Here is a 21,012-nt window from a genome sequence, read left to right on the forward strand (position 1 = left end):
TCATAAATCACACGTGTGTCCTGTCATACGACCAATTCTGCACTCAGATCTGCGCCCGTTTTTCACGCAACATTGATAAATAAGCCCCCCTTGTGATGAGAGAAGTTCAGAGGGGGATTGGAATGTCTGAGGCATGTTTTGTTTGGTCTAAAGACGTCACCCAAACAAGGCTTAGCTCGTTCCTCCTCTAAAAGGCTGAGCACCAGTGGGCTCGTGGTCATTTCTGCTAAACTCTGAGCTTTGTGAGGAAGCAGGGGTGAACGTATTTTTGTCTGCAGAGGAAAATACTTTGTCAAAATAAACCACGGAGGAAAAGCTGAACCTGTTTGTTGATCTTTATTGAAGAAATCCATTTCCACAACACTGTATTGTACCTTATTGTACTACATCATACTGTATCGTACTGTATCTTACTGAACCGTCCTGTACCGTACTGCATTGTATTATATCGTATTGTAACATATCATAATGTATCTTATTGTGCTGTATCATACCGTAGCAAACTGAATCGCATCGTATTGTACTTTATCTTATTGTACTGTGTCGTATAACACTGTACCGTACCGTATCATATCGGTTTGTATCATATCGTATTGTACTGATGAGGGTGATGGTTCCCACATGTCAAAGAATGTCTGGCATAGGTGCGTAAACCCCCATGAAAAAACACAACATATCTTTCTTACACTTTGTTTTTCATACAGACTTTGCGAACAAGATATAACGTGCAACTTAGCCGGCTTTAGCAGTGTTACATTTGAACAGAGCCAAGCTACAGCGCAGAGCTGAGCAAGGTGAACGGGTTTTACTCGTCTTCAGATCAAAACTGTCAAATGAAAATGGGATTCAATCAGGCTAAGAGATGGTTCTGGAGGCCTTTGGGATCGACTGGTGTCACAGTTGTTGTTTGGATGCTGTTTGGATTATTTGTGGATTGTTTGTGGTGTGATCGGTGGTGTGTGGATATGCTGTTTGTGGTGTGATCGGTGGTGTGTGGATATGCTGTTTGGATTGTTTGTGGCGTGATTGGCGGTGTGTGGATATGCTGTTTGGATTGTTTGTGGTGTGATCCGTGGTGTGTGGATATGCTGTTTGGATTGTTTGTGGTGTGATCCGTGGTGTGTGGATATGCTGTTTGGATTGTTTGTGGTGCGATCCGTGGTGTGTGGATATGCTGTTTGGATAATGTGTGGATGGGGTCTGGTTGTTGGTGTCAGCGTGGCTCTAATCAGCTGTTGGCAGGCGGATGAGCGGGCGGTCTCTCCCCGCGGCGGCACCCCGGGTCGAAAGCCGGTTTGAAGTTTAATGATGCCAGCTGCCAGCTCCACCAGGCTGTGAGCGCTAACGAGCTGGCACTGGCGGCGGACTGGGCCACGGCGGCAGCACCTGGAAATGTAGCACACGTTTCATAGGGGCGGGGCTCCGTCGGGGCTGTTGAGGGGCCTGCTAGAGACCCAGGACGGCACCCAGAGGCCCGCATCTCTTTGAAGAGCGCCCCAATTTCCATATTTCATTACACACTGCTGACTGACAAGGCCCAGCCAGATGTTCTATTTTCAGCTATTTAAATTTTGACCTGCTTTCCTACCATGGATGCAAAAAGGAAAAAAAACAGATTTCATCAAAACACAGATGCCAATGATGATGGGAACTTGGATCTGGTGTGTCTGCTAGTTTATGTTGCCATTCTTCATGTCCCTGCATCCTAGTAAGTGACGCATAAGATGTTGTTCTTTAACTTGCATATCCTTTTTTTTTCATTTCAAACATTTGGTCTATCTATCCTGAGGCGTTCACTGTCTTGCTCAAGGACACTTTAACACGACGCACTGGTTATTTCAGAGACCAAACCCGAGACCTTGTATTTATGAGACAATCTCTAACTATCAAGCCAGCCCAGCGCTGAATTGGCTCCAAAGTGAGTGATGCATGCTCTGAAACACCACATAAAGCATGCTCGCACAGCTTCTCTGTCCCTGAGATATCGCCGAAGATTAATTCCTTTGGTATTCCTGTTGAAATGGCTGTTAAATTGCAGCGTCCTTACACAATCCCTCATGCAAAAATACATCGACAACCCTGACCTTTTTGTGCATCTGCTGCAAATGGCACTTTGTCATCCTGAGTGAGCAAGCTAGAGGATCAATAGGATTTTGTTGGAATGAAACTCCTACAACGCAGCAGCAGAAGAAGAAGAAGAAGAAGAAGAAGAAGAAGAAGAAGAAGAAAAAGACGTGTCCATGTCTGGGCTTCTTGAAAGTGAAAAAAACTCAGGAAGAGAAAAAAAGAAAGGACAAAGAGAGTGGAGAGCAGCGCAGAGTTGAACACCATACGGCAAAAAATGAGAGACACTCTTTGCGAGAATCAGAGGGAGAAAGGCTTTCACTCATTACTCAACACAGCTCACAGCAGGAGGATGGAAAGCAGTTTATTCCTTCAGTAATGCGTCTGTGAGTGTGTATGTCTGTGTCTGGCTGAGTGAAAAAAGAGAGAGAATTGAGAGTTAACTAAGGTATTACAGAGGCAATACTGACATGGTGAACTTTTCTATACTCTGGTTTAATTTAAACTGTGGATTTCAAAGAAAATGTATCATCTGCAGATCTGAAGTTCATAAAGTAAAAACAGGAGCTAGAAAAATAAGGTGAAATAACTTTTTAGTGTTTAGTGACAAGATCATTCATTCACTCATCTTCAACCGCTTGTCCCTGTCTGGGTCGCGGGGGGCTGGAGCCGATCCCAGCTGACATCGGGCGTGAGGCGGGGTACACCCTGGACAGGACGCCAGTCTATCACAGGGCACATAGAGACAAACAGAGACAGACAACCACTCACACCTACGAGCAATTTTAGAGTCATCAATGAACCTAACATTTGCATGTCTTTTTGGACTGTGGGAGGAAATATGTGAAAAAAAATAAAAATATAAAACTGAAAAAATATTCAGTGTCGGTTTGCGACAGGGAAAACAGGACAACAGCTGCCTGCCCACATATGACAACCCGTTACAATCTCATTTACACCACGAAATCCCATCTGATGTTAGTTCAACATGTTACAAGAGAACAGAAAACAGATTGCAAGGAAATGCAAAAGAAGTCCCCAAAAAAATTCTCTATATGACCCATCGGGTCTCCATAGAAGAGCAAAACACATTCACCAGATGGCCACAAACATGACTCCAAATCATTGATAATGTTGTCCCGTATGTGTTGGAACTATTTGCTAACACACATTTTTTGACCACAACAACTTTACAAGTGATAATATGTGAATGTTGTATTTGCAGCTTGTTGTGGTGTCTCCGAGGGGTTAAAAAAAGTGTATAAGTTCAAAGCAGCAAAACTTAAGATAAGTATGAAGTCAGTAATATCACTTCTGTGGGTAAAAAAAAACTGTCAAAGAAAAAAAAAGGGAAAAACACTGATTTTCTTGGCAGAGATGGTTTCATAAATGATAAAAAGCATAAATTTCAGCGAGCTACATGTCATCTGCATTTCTGCATAATCGTCCCTGCTACACTTTCCCGATCACAGTGATAAAATTAGAATACTTGAAAAGATAATAACACAGGAGCCTAGCTGCCATGTTGCATATACGCGTTATGTGCCCTTCGTGTTGTTGCATAAAATAGAAATTCACAACTGTCACATTATGGACAGAAATGACTTTAAATGCCTTGAATTAAAACTTTAGAACATGGCTTTCTATAGTTAACATTATTATTGTGCAAAGCAAGACATCTGTGCTTGTGTGGGTGTAAATCTATACAGGTTCATGCGTCACTCCTTCTATTGCAAACACTTTGAAACGCACACTCTGAAGAAGCTTTAGTAAGGACTTTGTTATAGTATGAATGGTGTGCAGGATTCTCTGCCCTCCCCCTGTTCCTGGACTGCCTGACCTTTGGTTTGACCTCAAGAAGACAATTTGCTGGAGCAATCGTCTTGTGCGCCTCGCCTCACATTATTTTCCCTCATTATTTTTTTCAGTGTTACCTGTGTGGTGTGGCAGAAAACGGCTTGATTCAACAGAGGGGTCAGGGGTCGGCAGGAGGGTCAGATTGGCTCTACAGTTGTGTTGTGCCTGTGTCCTCTGAGAATTCAGCGACACAAAGCCATTTGAACTGTGAACTATCTGGCTGTCTGTCAAAAGCTGACCCTCAGTGTTGACTGTTGACTGTAAGAAAGCTCCTCAGCCAGCAGTAATGGCCCGCACAGTGACAAAATACTGAACATGTGCAAGTGTCATCTATTTTCTCTGGGTGCTACAAATGCAGAGGCAGTGCGCAAAGTAATATTTTCACTTCACTCATCCTCACACTGGGGAAAATGTGTTTTATCAAACAGGCCATTGCATGTTCCTCTTCTCATGTAACTTAGACGATTAAATATCCCTGTGGGTTATCCCATGTCGGAAACACATAACTTTCATTAAAGAAATGAAACACAAGAGCTCCTTAAGGAGCAATGACCGAGATTATCCAGTAACATTACATTTAAATGACTTCAAACATGACATCTCCAGGGCATGGACTCGACCTGAGAGAGACTTTTTTTATATATATATATACCAAGGGAAACATTAATTTCGTTCAAGAACTGGAAACACGCACTGCACTAAAAATAATGTGCTTTAAACAAACAAACCACATTGATGTTGATGTTATATTCAGTATTAGAGTTAAATCTGCACAAAACAAAACTAAATATTTTAGTTAAGGTAATTCTTTGGTTATACAGTGTGCCTTCAATAGCTGACAAAACCTCAGTTTGAGCCGAACACAAATATATATGTAGTAGTAAAATACAAAAAAAATAGCAAAGTCATAAAAGGCACATTATATGAGGAGTGGTTTTGCAATAACATATCTTGGGAAAATATTTTAAAATGAAATGTATATCTATAATTTGATGTTGTATCATCAATATTGAATCTACAGGGAGAGATGGGAACATAAAATGCAATATTAAAAGTCCACCTCCACTCAAACATGTTTATGTCCCCTTAAATGTCTGACATTGACTTTAGTGACCTGTGCAAATCTGACGCATCAAGCTTTAGTTGGTACGTCACTAATCCGTAAACCAATCACTGTCTAATATGTGAAGCACTGTTCAACGTGGGAGCGACTTCGACACAACACCAGCAAAGAAACCTGAAACCTCCAGCTCAGAGCGCACTGTCAGTACAGAGAAAACACACTGCAAGTTACATGCTAACAATGCCATTGTGAGCATGCTGATATTTAGTAGGTATGTGAGTGCTATGTTCGCCATCTTAGTTTGGCATGTTAGCATGCTAACATTTGCTATTTGCCTTAAAGGGATAGTTCTGTTTTTTTCCTGTGGTTGTATGAAGCACTTATCCATAGTCCAGGGGTAGGCACTTCCGGTCCTGCAGAGCCACTGCATGTTTTAGGTTTCTCCCTACCCTAACACACCTGAGTCTAACAATAATCAAACTGTGACGAGCTTCAGCTGCTTGGTAACGAGCAAATCATTAGAATCAGGGGTGTTAGAGCAGAGAGAAACCTAAAACATGCAGGGCAGCGGCCCTCCAGGACTAGAATTGCCCACCCCTGCCATAGTCAGTGAGTTACCTGCAGGAGATGGCGGGGGTCATGCCATCAGTTTGGAGAAGCAGACAAAAGAACCAACACAGAAGCTAAAAATTGTACTGCTGCGGATGGGGCAGCCACCTGAAATATATCAATATCCTGTGTGCTTTAGTGTGAATATTTTCACGGCTTTACTTTACCGTCAGACAGCCCTGTTTAAGTTTACGTGGGGGAACTGAAAATGTTATAAATGCTCCTGTCAAAGCCACCAGACTCTGTTTGATAAAAGACAATAATTGGACCTCAAAGAACAGGTAATGCTTCATCCCGGCGCCCTGAAGTACTGCTGGCGTTGTTGTTAGTTATGAGGTCATCCCTATGTTCCCCTGTCGCATAAGCTTAGGCCTTCGCTTATTTAATTTAGTATTTTGATAGGGTTAGGGGTTACAGTAAGGGTCAGGGTTAGGGGGTAGTGTTAGGGTCTACATAGGCCCATTTGCCTTGGAATTCAGCACTGATTGTGGAAAAAATAACAGACCGGGGAACATAGGTATGCTCCCTTAGTTATGTAATCGCCTAGCTAACACTAATGTTGATGTCATGGATACATAGGGGGGCTTTATTGCCTTTATTTGATGACAGTTGAAAATAGACGGAAAAATAACAGTTTGAGGAAGTGGTAGACTAGCAACTCCCATGTTCTTCAAGGTAAAATGACTGATTTTGTCAATGGAGTCTGGGGGCTTTGACAAGAGCCAGGATAGCGGGGGCTCAAACTGCCACCTGCCGTAGGTAACACAGTGACTATGGATAAGTACCTCATACGACCCCACTTCATAAAATTCTAACGATCCATTTGATGCTAATTAGTAAATGTTAGCATGCTAACATACCTAACTAAGAATGTAAACATAGTAAACACACACCTGCTAAATATCAGCTTGTTAACATGGCTGACATTTTACAGAATATGATCCTAGACTTGGTGATTTTAAACAGTCATGACAACAAAGTCTTCATTTTCAGGCATTTTATTCTTCAGTTGTAGATATGTTGCCTTATAAAATCAGATGCAAAACATTTTGTAAAATTTAAAAAAGTATATCAAAGAATGTTTTGCAGAAGGATTTTCAGTCAAGATCGTCTGCACTGTACAGACCCTGAATGGCAAACTTTGCAATGGAAGTTTTTATATAAAGACGTCACTGATTTTAATGCATTAAATTCAGGAACTTTGAAACTGGTTATTTGATCCTACACAAAGATAAAGTTAATAAGTCATTACTCTCCAGTGGGAGCATGAAATAAGGCAGGAAAATGTTGTTTTTTCAATCTGAGAACAATACATGATTCATTTTGTCGATTTTTATTGGTCTCCCTCAGACATTCAGCCGCAGCATGTCAATTGCTTTCATTTTGCTTCCCTTAAGATGAAAACCACAGGTTACATAAACAAATAAATATAAAAGCTGAGAAAAAAAAACAATGGCATGTTATTTCCATTTTCCAAGAACTATTTAACAGTTGTGTGTTTACGTATGAGCTAACGAGACGAACATGCCTGAAACAATTTAAATGTTCCAAAATTAAGCATTGTTCCACGCTGTGCCAGAAGTTAATTCTCATTTCCCCAGGTGTAGAAAAAGACACACAAGCGCTTCAGCTGTGGAGAGGGGGGTGATGATTTAACTTCTATTCAAAATATGGAGGTCTCCTTGACATTTTCTGCACCGCGTTGGCTGCTCATCCTTGTCACATTTCTCCCCCTGAGCTGCATAAGGAACAGCGCGATCGGTTGACATTTACAAACTCATCTGGCTGAGAGCGATGGCATTCGATAAAGAGAAACACCTCCAAGAGTTCTACCATTGATTCTACTGCACAGCATGTAACAAGAGAACACGTTATTGCTTTAAACAAACACAAGTCCTTTGCAGGGAGGGAGCCAGGTCGCCTCACTCATCCCTTTAAAACACAGCATCTTCTGAAAGCTTAGAAACTTCCGCAGCAGAAGCACTGGGCAGCTGGCAGGCCTCATAAACTAAATGCCGATGACGTTTTATCACCATAGTTTGTGGACTGCCACAGCTGCCACGAGAGGGAGCCCACTTCTCAAATGTGACCAGGTTAAAGTCTGCGACTCCGACATACCGATAAGGCCCTGGATAGCAGCCAAGAGCAGTTGTGGTCCATAACTCACCAGCAGCCGGGTGAACGCAGGACAAAGTAAATGAGGTGAAGGCACAGCCAATATAGTAACAGCCAAGCATGACATAACTGTAAACAGTGTCGCTGGTCTGGATGATAATGCAAACACACTGTATGTACTATGCAAATAAAAACATGACCCAAGATCGAGCGCATGAAAAACAGAAATCGGAATCAATGAAACCGTTTCATTGTACAGAGGAGAGATGACTCCTTCAGTTTATTGACATGAAAATGACAATGTTTTCAAAAAGCCAATAGGATGCAATGAGAGAACTTAAATATGAATCACTGTGCGGGTTTAGCCTCTGCATCCCTCAGGTGTCCGGAGGAAGTTCAAAATGGGTCTGTGCGGATGAGCTCATGGCTTTTTGGTCCATCAGATATGATCTTTAGAAATCAGGGCCTTGCTTCTTCAGCTTGCTGTAGTCCATGTTGACTGTGTAAAACTGAGAATGGAAAACAAATCTTAGCTCAGAAACAAAGATAGATATTTCACATAAAAAACAAAGTGAGTTGAGGTCACTTAAAGTTGATGTTTTGACATAAAGTAAGATACTCGTTTCTTCTTGTGTTCTGGAAATTCCTACTCTTACTTTTGATCAAGTGTGAGCAGTTAATGACTTCATCAGATTTGTAACTACAAGTCAGCGGTAAACCGGATTATGTCATTTGATTAGCCCAAGTGAAGGAATAATCCATGGCTCAGCAACAAGACTGGCAAAGATCCATGCCATCATCCCTGAATACAACCAACCTGAACTCTTGAGCACAGAAAAACATGACTGTAACACACCGTAAGAGTTGACAGAGGCTCACCTTGTACTGATCAGTTGGGGCCATCTTGTTCCAGGGCTCTGGGTTGTTCTTGCGATCCCAGCTACAGAGGAGAAACCAGGTGTGTACGTGTTATTTAAGATGAATCAACTGCAGCGGGGAAGTGCAGCTTACAGGTTAGCTGCAATGCATGTGTAATAAAACCACTGCATCTGCAGCAAAGTGTGTCCAAACTAAAAGCTGGGGATAGTTTTAAACAACTTTTTGCAGCCAAGGTCGGCAAGATAATACCTGCAGCTAATCAGTAACAGAGTCCTGTGACATGATGACCTATGTTTACAAAGAATTTCTTCGGGCTTGAAACACATGAGCATGTCTGGCTGTAATTTTTATTATTTGATGTGTTTTCTGCATAACATGAGATTGATAAGCAAGTATTAATATATATACACTTAAGTTATAAATAACTGTTCTTATTCAATTTTTTCCCCATCTGCAAATCTCAATAGATGCAGAAAACATGTACCCACTCCCACCTTTTTACCATTTTGGAAAAGGGCAGAAGTAAAGTAGGTAGTAGAATAAAAGACACATGGTTGCATGTGTCATGACTTGAGTCCTCACCAGACATCAGGGTTTCTCAAGGCCAGACGACCGAGGTACAGCATGGACATGGCAGCCCCTCCGCCGATGAAAATAAAAAGTGGAATCAGCTGTAGGTGACAGACAGAAAAGATAAGAAACCACAATCAACTTAAATGCCAAATGTCACCGCTCAACATCCAGATGTAAGCTGGCAGCTTGTGAAAACAAAACACTGCCCTGCAACAACAAGCAAGAGGGCAAAACAGCTTACAAAATTAACGATTTGGTCAATAAAATGTCAGAAGATAGTGAAAAACGTCCATCCGTGTTTCTCAGAGTCCAAGATGATCCTTAAATGTGTTGTATTGTCTGCACAAAACCTAAAGATATTCAGTTTAATATGATATAAAACAGAGAAAAGCGGGAAAATCTACATATGTGAGGCTGACAACAGCATTTGCTCTAGTTGCCTATAAAATGTAACCTATGAATAAGTTATCTGCCTCAGATTATTTGCCCTTGCAGACTACAGCTGTCAGGTGTTGTGAAACTAGTTTAACCATTTCCTGTTTACAACTTTCTTTCAGTCGCCACTTCTTAAATACTATAGACACTCTAAATTACTCAAGTCAAATATCACTGTACGGAAATATCATCTGTGGTTTGGAAAATTTGAACTTCAAGTCAACGTCAACCAATAAAAATGCTACTTGCTAACTAGTAGCATTCGTTGCTATTTTCAGCACAGCCGCAGCAGCAGCAGCAGACCCCTTTCTCGGCTAATAACCAGTTGGTGACCTGATTTGACTCCAACACATCAACTCCCAAAAGCCACGACACTTACTTTATCAATAAACTCTTTATACAAAAATTTATTTAACAGAAAAAAGCATCTTTTTATGTTTAACACAACTTCTCAAAGTCAACGCGGTCAACAAGGACTAGCTCTCTAACGCTAACTAGTTAGCTAAGCTAGGTTAGCGACACTAAATTCACAGATAACGATGACGTTTAAAACCTCTAAAATAAACTTGTATTGAATATAACCGGGGTATACTCACAGCCGGGTGACTCCTAAGCTGTTTGCGGACAGTGGCCAGCATTTTCACGTTAGTGGGAGATGAAGCTGTACAAAAATAAATGGATTACCAGCAGTCTTGCCAAAAAGGTGCGCAACTAAATCTGTCAGATCTGGCGGAAGAAAGGACCCATGAATCCAGAAAATAAGCTGTCTGACATAGTGCCTGGCGAAAACACATGATTATTAATTATCATATGTACTATATATAGAATTCGTACTGAATATGGTAAGTGCAGAGTCGTTTTGTAGTTTTCCATCAATATGCTCATGTGTCCCTTGTGTTTTGTTTTTTTTCACAGTATTTTTATTCTGGCAGAAGCTAAAGGAGTTGCTACAAATGAGCAGATTTCAACCCAAAAACAAAATCAATCAATACACCTGAATCAAACACAGACATCAGAGGCATCTCTCTACAAAGACAGGTGTAGCTTAAATTAATATAATGTATATATTTTCTTCCCCCCCTCCAAATATAGAAACAAGGCAGGTTGAACATAGTATTAAAATTATGTGTAGTAAAAATATAAAATATATACCCCAATAAATAAATATAAATTATCTCCAATTTAAATGTGAAGTACATTGAAAACTCAAAAAAGGTAGTTTTTCCACAAGCTTTTATGTAGGTTTAAAATTTGGGTTGATGGGTAAGAATCAGTATTGTTTTTATCCTTTTTTAAAAATACTTTATTTTATTGTAATGCCTTATTGTAATACCCGTTTTTATGCTATGCCTTATGTTTTTATTTAATACCTTTTTATTGTTTCTTTTTGTCAAATATAAGCTTTTAATTAAGAAGCATATTGACATAGGAAATGTGCTATACACTATATATATATATATATATGTATATATATATATACTATACAAATAGACTTATATAGACTATTCATTTGTACAATTTTACACCTCTGAGTAGTTCTTTTGCAGATTTTAAATTCACGTTTCAGGGATTTACAATAGAGATGAAATTCATTACAAAAAGCACAAGTTTTCTCTAATTCGTCCTTGTGTATATAATCGTTATGCCATTATGAGAATTGTGTTAATCTTCCCATTTTCACCTGTCACATTACGTCCCTGTGGATACAAACATCAGATCATTTTACCCAGTTGTAATATTGACTCTGCCTCATGTTGCATTAGTTTGATTCTCTTTAGATTATTAAAGAAATTATTAAAAATGAAAAATACATTTAAATAATTAATGTCAGTGACATGGAGATAAAATCGTTAAATGCTCGAGTCTCGTGTCGGTGTAAACAGGTGAACTGTGACAATGTGACAGCAGGGGGCGTTGTTTCCATGTCTAAAGTTTAAGGAGCTGTCCCCTAAATTATAATTATTCTAACTATTTAAAGCAGTTTTTTCTCTAATCTCTCATATTTACGAGTTTGTTGTTTTTCATTCTGTCACTAAGTGGTGCTGTTTCCCTGCAATTATGCTATTTGGGCAAATATAACCTTAAGGAATCCAATGCTTCAGTGCATCCCTATTATCAAAATGTGTTTAAAGACCATTATTTCAAGTAGCCTTAAAGACCACTGTTTAAGTGATACGCTGTGCTTTAACAACATACGTTGCTGGTGTAAATTAATTCCACTAAAAGCACTAATGAACTGTTTGTTGGCTATTTAACAGCCATTTAAAACAAGCAGCAGCCAATCAGAGAGGAGTATCTCAACTGTCTGACCCATCGAGTAAAGTCTGCGTCAGAAAAAAGATTAAAAGAAAATCACCATGGAACATCACAATTTCCCTTTTATGGTAAGTTATTTTCAATTTGTAGAAAATAAAAAGGTAAAAACAATTCAATAGTAAGACTGAACATAACACAACAGGCTACATACATCAGTTTGTATTTTATAAATGGCATGATACTTGACTGCTTGTTTGCCAAGAAATAATTGTGACAATCACACACATTCAAGAAACGGTTTGTAAACCGAACCTCATTTGGTGGCAAGTTCGTGAGTTAAATGCTGGGAACGTTTGCTTGTCAGGTTTTGATATCCATCCAAGGGAGGTAAGCTGGCTTCAGAAACATAAAGAAATGTCTAAATACAGTATTTTCCACAAAACTTTGGGATCTTGTGGTAAAAAAAAGATGTTAATGGCTCGTCACAGTTAATTCAGAACTTGATCCCAAGTAAAATGCGTCATCCATTCATCACCAGTACGCAACAGAAGCTGGATTCTCTTTTAAATACAGTTAAGTTAAAAATCCGACCATAGTTACACTAATCATAGGCACATACAGTACAGTGTGCCTATACAGGACGTCTTATGAAAATAATATACTGGCTATAGAGTGTTTCCATCTGCAATCTTTCTGTGCTCCAGACATTTTAGTGTGTCGTCTTCTTGGGGGTTTTGCCAAATTTTGCATCAAATCCGAGCCCTGAAGAGAGGAAAACAAAAAGGTGTGATTAAGGAATGGAAATGACTTTACACTCTGGATAAAATTACCACTTTAACCAATAAAAACAATAAAATAAATTGAGCATTCTGGCTTCTCCTCCAGCTGTGTCAGTGTTGTATTTACTGACACCCCTTCAGCTACACTCTCAAACATAATTTACCTCTTAACCAAATGATGTGCGTGGGAAGCCAAAGTATTCCCCAATTGCATCTAATTTTTGTGTGATAACAAACGTACAGAATCTGTCTCAGGCTACAACCGTGTTTCTGCAAGCGTTATATTCTCACATTGATTTCACAGCGACTACATTTATCTGCACACTTTTATTTTTCGGTTGAGACGTGGAATATGCTGGTATTATTCAGGCCATGTATACAGCGCATTCAGAGTATGTGTATGACGTATGGCGTTTTTACTGCAGTTTGTGACGGTTTACAGCCTCTTTCTAGTTTACAGTGAGATCTGTGCGTTGCTATGGTTGCTGCACACAAACCAACTAGCCAACAGTTTGCAAGGCTGCCCAAAAGAAAATACTTTTAACGTAATGTAAGACTTGGATACCAACAGGTTTTTGGATATTTACAAGTATCGCAAACGCCAACCTTTTTAAGAAGGTGGTCGAAGGAGTGAAAGAGGGTCGCTTTGTTTGCCATCAGTGGGAACTGTGAAAAAAAAACTAATTTTTCATGGCTGTATGTAGACAGGAATATACATATATATATTTTTTTGTTTTTAACCATGTACCAACCAGCGTAGTAAGAATATTGTCTTTTTCAAAATAAGGGCAAAAAAACTGCATATTTTGTGAGTGTAATTGTGCATTAATGAGAAAAATGCAGGGGGAAGGAGCAAGAGACACTGGTAATAATGACTTGGGAGCTGGTATATCTGGCTGTAGATGTTTTGAATGTTTGAATGCTGTGATATGTTTTAAGACTGTTATTCGTTTCCATTTAATTGTTATATGTTTGTCCGTTTCTTGTGCCTGTCTTGGTCAGGACACTCTTGAAAAGGAGATTTTTAATCTCAATGAGTCTTTTACTCCTGGTCAAATAAAAATAAACAAATAAATAAATCCAGAGAGGGCAGACTAAACGCTCACCGAGGAACACCAGGATGGTGCCAAACCACTGCATCGGGCTCATGACGTTACCAAACAGAAGGACGGAGCCGAGAATGGTGAAGAACTTCCTTGTGGTGGTGACGATGGAGCACGTCAGAGGCCCGAAGTACACCACCGTCATGAAGATGAAGGTCTGGTAAAACACACACACACACACACACACACACACACACACACACACACACACACACACACACACACACACACACACACACACACACACACACACACACACACACACACACACACACACACACACACACACACACACACACACACACACACACACACACACACACACACACACACACACACACACACACACACACACACACACACACACACACACACACACACACACACACACACACACACACACACACACACACACACACACGAATGTCATTTGGATATACAATTCCAAAAACTTTAAGTTAAGTAAAGGATTCTTCCAACGGTGCGACACAACACCATCCACCCACCTGTCCTAATGCACTGGTCACTCCGAACAGAAGGATATTGTAGATGATGCTCGGGTTGCGTTCAGTAAAACTTAGAAACTCCCATACCTCCCCAGTCCATAATACAGCTGGGGAAAAAAACAAGACAACAACTCAGGAATTGAACATAAAGTCACATGTAGTTGCCTCGTCTACAGTACTGAGAGAATCAGATCATGGTCTTCAGGCTGCGGGCATATGGCGCCACCAAGTGGTGTGAAATTATAACAACAGTGAGATGAAGCCCTGGGTGTGGGGGTGTCATGAGTGTATGTGGGAGTGGAGCTATAAGAATACCTTAATATCTTGGGAAATACCAGCACTTCAAAGCTTATATGCACTTCTCATGAAGGCAGCAGTCTGAAGGTATGTGCATAAACTAAACCCCAGGACCTCTGAAGGAAATATTATGCAGCCTTGGAGGGAATTTATCACTTTTGAAAAACAAATAACGATGTAATGATGGTCTTTGGAAGTGTGAGGCGGCTGTGCAGAGGAGACAGACACTTACTAAGAGATAGCAGGCATTGCCAATTAGTTTAGTTATAAGAATGATAACCGTCGCTCGGTTCTCACGCTGGTTTGACCTTTTTGATCTTTATCTTGCGGCCCATTAGTGCCTAACCTCAGTGTTATATTGCGTTTGTTTTATGTGCTGTATATTAGAGCGACCTCCTCACTGAACTGCAGGCTTTGAGGTGCAGGATTCCTTATCTATAAGGATAACACTGAACACTTTGCCTTGACTGAATTAATGAGTTTTTGGCTCCTGAGAGAGAAAGGTGCTTCTTCTTTTTTTTAAAGAGCATCTAATAGAGCTGTTGTTTTTTTTTTTGTTTGGGTTTTTTACTCATTAGGATTGTCACAAATATAAATCAACACAACTAATAATGACAGAACATAATGTAAAATAATAAAGAGCCAACATGGGGGGGGGGGGGGGGGGGGGGGAGTAGCTCAGTCCATAGGTGACTCGGCTGGGATTCTTCTTCTTCTTCTTCTTCTTCTTCTTCTTCTTCTTCTTCTTCTTCTTCTTCTTCTTCTTCTTCTTCTTCTTCTTCTTCTTCTTCTTCTTCTTCTTCTTCTTCTTCTTCTTCTTCTTCTTCTTCTTCTTCTTCTTCTTCTTCTTCTTCTTCTTCTTCTTCTTCTTCTTCTTCTTCTTCTTCTTCTTCTTCTTCTTCTTCTTCTTCTTCTTCTTCTTCTTCTTCTTCTTCTTCTTCTTCTTCTTCTTCTTCTTCTTCATATGCATGCATAAGCAACTATTTATTGTTGAACAGGTGTACCTCGGTATAAAATGTAACCACAAAAGCTTCTGATTCGACAGTCGTATGTAGTGAAGTGTATTAATGAACATTATAGTTACAAAAGGGTATTAATGTACCAAAGGATAGTTAAACATTTGCTTTCAGCCTTTGCAGCAGGATGTTCAGTGCTCCAGTGTCTGTGTCATTCTGATATGTATTGGCAGCACTGAAGGCTTTTGCTCATTCGTTTCTCCTCTCCAGCTGTAGGTGTGCCAATCAGCCCGGTGTAGTTCTGGCTGGAATGAAACCCTCCATGCTTCCTGGCACTTCATGGCACATATTGAGTCAGAGAGGAGTTTGGCAGAGAGCGTAGTGGACTCACCTATTCCCAGCACCAGAGTGGACCACATGTTGATGTTCAGCATCATGTGGTTGGCGGTTGTCTGGAAGCGGGCCCTCATGTGGTCCTGGGCCACGCCGGTCAAACCGTCCAACGTCAAAGAGACCAGCTACGACACAGGAGAAAACGCAGAATGAGACAAATGTCATAGAAATGTCAGGGTTACCGTGGCTACAGGAAAGAGACGGTGAAATTGACTCAACATAAACTCACCAACAGAATCTCTCCGAAGCCAAAAACATGGTCATCTGCAACAGCTGAGCTCTTGTTGGGTTTGTAGAGGAAGAGCGCTACACCGCTCACAATGAGCAGCACACACAGATACTTAGCCAGCGGGTACTTCTTCCTGAGTATTGTCACACCGAGGATCATCACTGCAACAACACAACAACAGCACAAGGGCGTTTTTTAAGCCAGGATACCAAGGTGACATCTTTGGTTAGCAGTTTGGGGCAATTCTACTCCGGACACAAAATGTCAGACCTTCAGTTCTGAGATTAGGGGTGGGAACTGATAAGACTTTATTCATACCATGCCATTATCGATTCCGCTTATTGGCCCAATTCTTTCAATGCCCATACTTCATAATTCTCCGTGTGGAAAAAAAGAAGGCCACAGTGGAGATGAAATGAAGAAATATTTATACAGCATTTGTTTTAATTTAGTTTTGCTCAGTCAAAGAAAGAAATCTGCTAAACATGCTTTCCTGGCACCAATGTTAATATAACAGGATGTTTACTCTTGGTGTAGTCGTGAATTTCAACAGTCGCATTAAGATAAAATTAACATTAACATTATGATAAGTCCCCATCCTTTTTAAGAAATAATTTTCAGTTTTTCTTAAAAATACAGGACAGCACTTGCTCACAAACAGTCACATCGTTTACCCGTAGGCTTAGTTTTGACACATTTAACCCGCTTCACACAGCAAAGCGCGCAAGTCCGTTCTGAAATTAAATGGTAGCATTCCGCTTTGGACCTGGCAAACCCGCTTTGAAGTGTCATACCATGCAGCTTATCCTGCCAACAAGTCAAGTTTTGAATGAAATACGCACCTTTAGTAGGTGATCTGAGTGAGGGGATAAAATACAGTTTAAAGTTTCCAGGACAACAGGGATTATTCCCAGGATATTTGGTCATTTTACCCAATTCTAGGCATTTTCATGACCGGAAAACTAGCCTAAATTATTTCCAGGTGTTCGGAGGTTGCGTGTCAAAGGCCAAAGGACTTATGTCTCAGCAGGATTTGGAAAAATGTCAAGACATTCTTCTTTAGTAGACTCGACTACTGTAAAGCCTTTACAAGTCTCCCTAAAAAGTTGATGCAGAACGCTGCTGCTCGAGTCCTCACTGAGACCGAGAAAATGGATCACATCACTCCAGTTCTAAGATCTTTACACTGCCTTGTCTGTCAAAAACTCTATCTTTGAAACATGACTGTTGATTTGTAAAAAATTACATGGTTTAGGGCCAAAATACATTTCTGATTTGCTACATTAGGAGCCACCCAGACCTCTCAGATCGTCTGGGACTGCTCTGCTTTATGTCCCCAGTGTCAGAACTACACACAAGTTTTTTTGCAAGGAAAAAACAAGCTCCCAGAGTTCTCATCTCATCTCATCTCATCTTCAACCGCTTATCCAGGGTCGGGTCGCGGGGGCAGCAGCTTTAGCAGGGGACCCCAAACTTCCCTTTCCCGGGCCACATTAACCAGCTCTAACTGGGGGATCCCGAGGCGTTCCCAGGCCAGTGTGGAGATATAATCTCTCCACCTAGTCCTGGGTCTTCCCCGAGACCTCCTCTGCGAGATATAAACCCCATGTACAGTACAAACAGAACATACAGTAACCTGCCATATTTGCTCTCATGCATTGCTTACTCACTGTGTCCTTGATCAATTAGGAAAGATATCAGAATCTATGTCAGGTATTATACACAGTACATTAAACAATACATTACATTATGAGACCAGGCAGCTTCTGAGTTAGTTGAGTTTGAGTTCTTACTTACTCAGGGCTCAGATGTTGTAGTATTTAGTATATAACCACCATATATAACCAACCGTTACATTTAATCACCTAGTCTCCCACGTGGAGGAGTTTTCAAATGATTTCTTCTGTAAAATCATATTATGTTTGTGATATGCATGTGTCCAGGGGATAAAAAGACAGAGAGCATTATCAGAATTACCTGGTATGGGCTTGCAGGATTTCCCCAACACCTTTCAACAACAAGAACATAGCTTTAGGATACGATAGCACCAATACATCCACAAGAATCGTGTTTACTAACTAACTTTGCTCCATCTTAAAAAGGGCAGCCTCACCTGTGTGGGGTAGTTGACGTACTGAAGGGCGGAGTTACTGGACACCATGGCTCCGAGATAAGAGAGGGAACACAGTCCATAGAGCCAGCTCTTGGTGTGATCCGGCTTGGAGCCCTCAAAAAACTGAATCACTGATGATAAAGAGGGAAATCTGGCTTCAGGATGTTTTCATTTATTTATTTTACACATTTTTATTTGTTTTTTCTGTACAGCTCGTACTCACAGATCCTAGCAAACACAGCACTGACAATGCACTGGATGCAGACCAGCGTCTGGGCGAATCTGAACTTCTCCTTTTGGTCTCCCTGGCCATAATCACCTCGAGTGCTGGAAGAGGGAAGAGTCAGAGAGACAACACTGTGTTGAGTGCAACAGATCACAAAGATTCCTGGCAGAAGCACGGGTGGAGCGCTTTCACGAGTCTCTAAGCTGCAGAAAAAAAGGCCCCTTAAGAAAGGAGAGACCATAATGCATTGAGTTACAACTGACAGGGTTTGCTGGGGGTGGTGACATTTAAGCAGCTTGCTTGTTGGTGACGAGGTTCAATATTCACCACGCACTCACGGGAAACATAACGGCAATGTCGTTTAATAAAAATACATAATAGAAGTCAATCGATTCGGTTTTTCAAAAGGTCTGCTGCCAGTTTTGAGTCATCATTTTGAAACCAGATCTGATCTCTGTGCTCTCTCGTGAGAACATACCATCTGTGTCAAGCCTCAGTGTGTGGCATGCAGAAGAGAGCTCCTCTTATTTCATCCACTTTTTTATTATAGAGAACCACAAATAACCATTGAGGCATTGTTGAAACTATGCAGATGCATCAATAGACTTTCAATTTTAGCTCTAAACTCTTGCCAAAAAACATTAATGAGGGATTTCACAATAGCTTTAGTGAACTACAAGTACAGCTCAAGGGTGCAGTGGTCAATACTTTGCATTTTCTAATACAAACTGAAGATTGCGCCAAACTCCATTAAACAATCTGACAATTTAAATGACAGACTCTGCCTTTGAAGATGGTAAAGCTAACGTTGCATGATGTTGCATAACAGAGGGTTTTCACTAATACTAATACTAGCACACGCCGAACTTCGTTGTGCATGAACTTAAGCCATGATAAATAAAAATAAAGCTCATATTTATTCGGGAACTGTGAATACGCTAGCAAACGTTAAATCGGTAGATTTATGAAGGGAGTCTGGCAGAAGGACATGTGTAAAAAGCAGGTTATAAATGTGACTTACATGGTCTCTTGTAATATTCCGTAATAAAAGTAACACACGAAGACTCCGAGGAAGCAAACGATGAACCGCACCCGCATGTTGTCCCACATCGAGGCCGGCTTACCGGCTCCCTTTCCCGCAGCCATGCTATCGTCCAGCAGCCCGGGAATGTGAACCGACACCCCTCCGCCCCCCGCTCCCCTCACACCGACGTCCCGCTCCACTATAGCCGACGTGACGAGCCCGGAAGTGGTGCTCGCGTCTTCACGTCAGGTGGCGGCTTCAAACCTTCACTGTTCACGGTAAATGTTAATTAGTTAAGTAAACTCTGTGGAGCTGCACAGACAGACACTTATCATGTGTTTATCATTCTGGCATTGGGTCTAAATGTCTCCTTCAGGACAACAACATCCCACGATCACACCCGAGTGTCCTGGTCCTGGTCCTGGTCCTGGTCCTGGTCCTGGTCCCGGTCCTGTCAGCAGGGTACAGTGACAGCTCGTGTTTTCATTCAGAAATTAAAGTGCTGAAAAATTAGTGGAAAACCTGTCGCGTCAGGAAACTTGTTTTTCTTTATGAAAGGACCTCAGAGGTGTCCACAGCTATGCCTGAACAATTACAGTTTAATGAAATCATGCATGATGGTGTCTTTAGTGAAACAAGAATAGCTCTATATATATATATATATATATGTATATATATATATATATAGATATATGTATATATATATACATACATATATATATATACATATATATATATGTATATATATATATATATACACATATATATATATATATACAATCACATAAATACATGATGCTGTCTTTAGTGAAACAAGAACAATAGTTACAACAATATCTCTTCCATACATACATATACCTGTACATATACCTGTGTGTGTGTGTATATATATATATATACATCACATGAATACATGATGGTTTGTTTAGTGTAACCGAACAATAACAACAATACCATAGAACAATACTAATAATAATCACTTTTCCTTCATATGTCATTAAATCACAGAAATCTATGAAGGTGTGTTTGGTGTAACGATTCAATGTAAATAATAATACTAATAACAATAACAATAAATCTAATTTTCTTAATATATATATTAAATAATTAAATCACATAAATGCGGAGGTATCTATCACATAGATACAAGATGGTGTGTTTAGTGTAACGATTCAATGTAGATAATATTAATAATAACAATAACAATAAAAATGACCTTTTCTATTCAAAATAATAATAACAACAATACAAATAGCAATAACCTTTGCTTCATATATATATATATTTAAATCACACATATGCATGATGGTGTGCTTAGTGTAATGATTCAATGTAAATAATAATAATAATAATAATAATAATAATGATAACAATAAAAATCCCCCTTTCTATTCAAAATATAAATAAAAACATCAACGATATAGAATAGATTGGCCTATTTAAAAATACTCATTATATTAACGGATTATTGTGTACGTCAGTTTAACATTATAGCTGGAAAAGGTGGAGCTAATTTGAATTACTTTATATATTAC

The 21,012-nt window shown here is 40.1% G+C and overlaps 2 protein-coding genes across 2 annotated transcripts; both read right to left on the reverse strand.

The window, feature by feature from the left end:
- Positions 1-7,933: 7,933 nt before the first annotated feature.
- On the reverse strand, positions 7,934-10,331 carry ndufa4a (NDUFA4 mitochondrial complex associated a). The gene is made up of 4 exons (XM_083931488.1): positions 10,192-10,331; positions 9,170-9,258; positions 8,588-8,648; positions 7,934-8,217 (listed from the first exon to the last, which is right to left on the reverse strand). Exons 1-4 carry the CDS (start codon positions 10,231-10,233, stop codon positions 8,161-8,163), a joined length of 249 nt encoding a protein of 82 aa, XP_083787614.1. The 5' UTR covers positions 10,234-10,331; the 3' UTR covers positions 7,934-8,160.
- Positions 10,332-11,955: 1,624 nt separating this feature from the next.
- On the reverse strand, positions 11,956-19,626 carry slc35b1 (solute carrier family 35 member B1). The gene is made up of 9 exons (XM_083930859.1): positions 19,475-19,626; positions 18,451-18,554; positions 18,228-18,358; positions 18,092-18,122; positions 16,115-16,275; positions 15,884-16,010; positions 14,240-14,346; positions 13,737-13,890; positions 11,956-12,613 (listed from the first exon to the last, which is right to left on the reverse strand). The coding sequence occupies exons 1-9, from the start codon at positions 19,597-19,599 to the stop codon at positions 12,561-12,563; spliced, it is 993 nt and encodes a 330-aa protein (XP_083786985.1). The 5' UTR covers positions 19,600-19,626; the 3' UTR covers positions 11,956-12,560.
- Positions 19,627-21,012: the final 1,386 nt, after the last annotated feature.

Source organism: Echiichthys vipera (genome assembly GCF_963691815.1).
Source record: "Echiichthys vipera genome assembly, chromosome: 17".
In the NCBI taxonomy this organism is placed as follows: domain Eukaryota; kingdom Metazoa; phylum Chordata; class Actinopteri; order Perciformes; family Trachinidae; genus Echiichthys; species Echiichthys vipera.